This window comes from Cystoisospora suis, assembly GCF_002600585.1.
Source record: "Cystoisospora suis strain Wien I chromosome Unknown contig_1480, whole genome shotgun sequence".
Lineage (NCBI taxonomy): Eukaryota > Apicomplexa > Conoidasida > Eucoccidiorida > Sarcocystidae > Cystoisospora > Cystoisospora suis.
Genome location: NW_027154280.1, coordinates 652 through 2,025, shown reverse-complemented (window position 1 = coordinate 2,025; position 1,374 = coordinate 652). Strand labels below are relative to the sequence as shown.

General features: G+C 40.7%; 1 protein-coding gene across 1 annotated transcript in view; it reads left to right on the top strand.

Annotated features, from left to right (window-relative positions):
- The window catches only part of CSUI_003366 (ubiquinone biosynthesis protein), a gene marked incomplete at its 5' end in the record, with an annotated part of 6,272 nt that extends 4,902 nt beyond the window's left edge, over window positions 1-1,370 (top strand). Inside the window, one exon of the mRNA XM_068063564.1 lies at window positions 1,140-1,370. Coding sequence (XP_067924460.1) covers window positions 1,140-1,202 — 63 coding nt within the window. The remainder of the gene's footprint in view (window positions 1-1,139) is intronic.
- Between the last annotated feature and the right edge of the window lie 4 nt (window positions 1,371-1,374).

Below are 1,374 nucleotides of genomic sequence, written 5' to 3'. Positions count from 1 at the left end.
CTATCTTTGATTTATCTATCTATCTATCTATGTATCTGCCTAGTTGTCTGTGTATCTATCTATTTATCTACCTGTGTATTCATCTCTCTGTCTACTTGTCTGTATAGCTATCTCTATATCTTCTATCTATCTATCTTTAATCTATCTATCTATCTTTAATCTATCTATCTATCTTTCATGAGGTAGCATGTATCTCTCAAGCTATTTAGCTTCATGATGTAAGTTTCTTTTTCGCTTGGCGAAGGGATTGCTTTTCCGAGTGAACTTCAGCTGAAGTCACTAGGCCATCTTGCTCTACGCATGATGGGGTGTACATACACTAGGAGGGAATTCAAAATCGATACAGAAGGAAGAGGCATCGATCTTCTTCTTCCTCTTCCTCTTAGTTGTTCTTTACAGAGTCGCAAGGGGGGCTACTGTCCTCTCTTCATGCTTTTAGAGACAAGAGGTCTTTATTGCTATCTATCCAGTAGAACGAAGAAGAATCTATACCAACTCTAGGTATAGATGCAGTAGGAAGCTTGCGGGGGATGAAGAGAATTCTGCGGAGACGTCATCTCTTTGACGGCTTTTCTTGGTCGAACACATTTCCTCACTCTCTCTTCCCTTCCTTCATGAGTCTTCTTGAAATAGAGAGAAAGAGAGAGAGAGAGAGAGAAGGCTTGTCTGTTTAATGGGATGTTCTAAACTCTTTCTTTATAGAGAGATTTAATAGACATCGCAAGATCCACTCTAGCTAGGATGAGGTAACTTCTGCAGGGAGGGGTGTCTCTCTCTCCCTCTCTCTCTCTCTTCGAAACTCTTTATGTGTTTGAAGATTACAAAGCGTACATACGGTACAGTATTCTGATCTCCTGGTCTATCTCTCTCTCTGTCTCTTTCTTTCTTTCTCTCTCTCTTCTCTGTCTCTTTCTTTCCTTCTCTCTTTCTCTATGTCTTCTTTCTATGAATCTTGAGTAGGGTAAGCAGGAGAGACTGCTTCTCTGCTTTATCTCTTCTAGATAAGCCGTGATACTATCGGTATTTATCTTTCTATCTATCTGTTGCATATCAATTTTCCATCTATCGTCTTATCTATCTGTCTATATTGATCTATCTATCTATCTCTTTCTTTGTATGTCTCTGCTCTACTGATGCAGGAAGAGCTACGTCAGCACTGTGGGGTTCTTCTTCCTCCATCTTCTTCTTCTTCTGTTCATTAATCACGGGTCCCTAATCTTTCCTAAGTCATCTCTCCTTTCTCTTCGCACCTCGTTCTCAAGAAAGGTTCAAGAAGAAGAAGAAGAGCAAGAGAGAGAGAGAAGAAGGCAGGAAGATCGAGGATACGCTTGAAAGAAATCCCTCCAGAGGTAAAAAGCAGGAGACAGGGGAGAG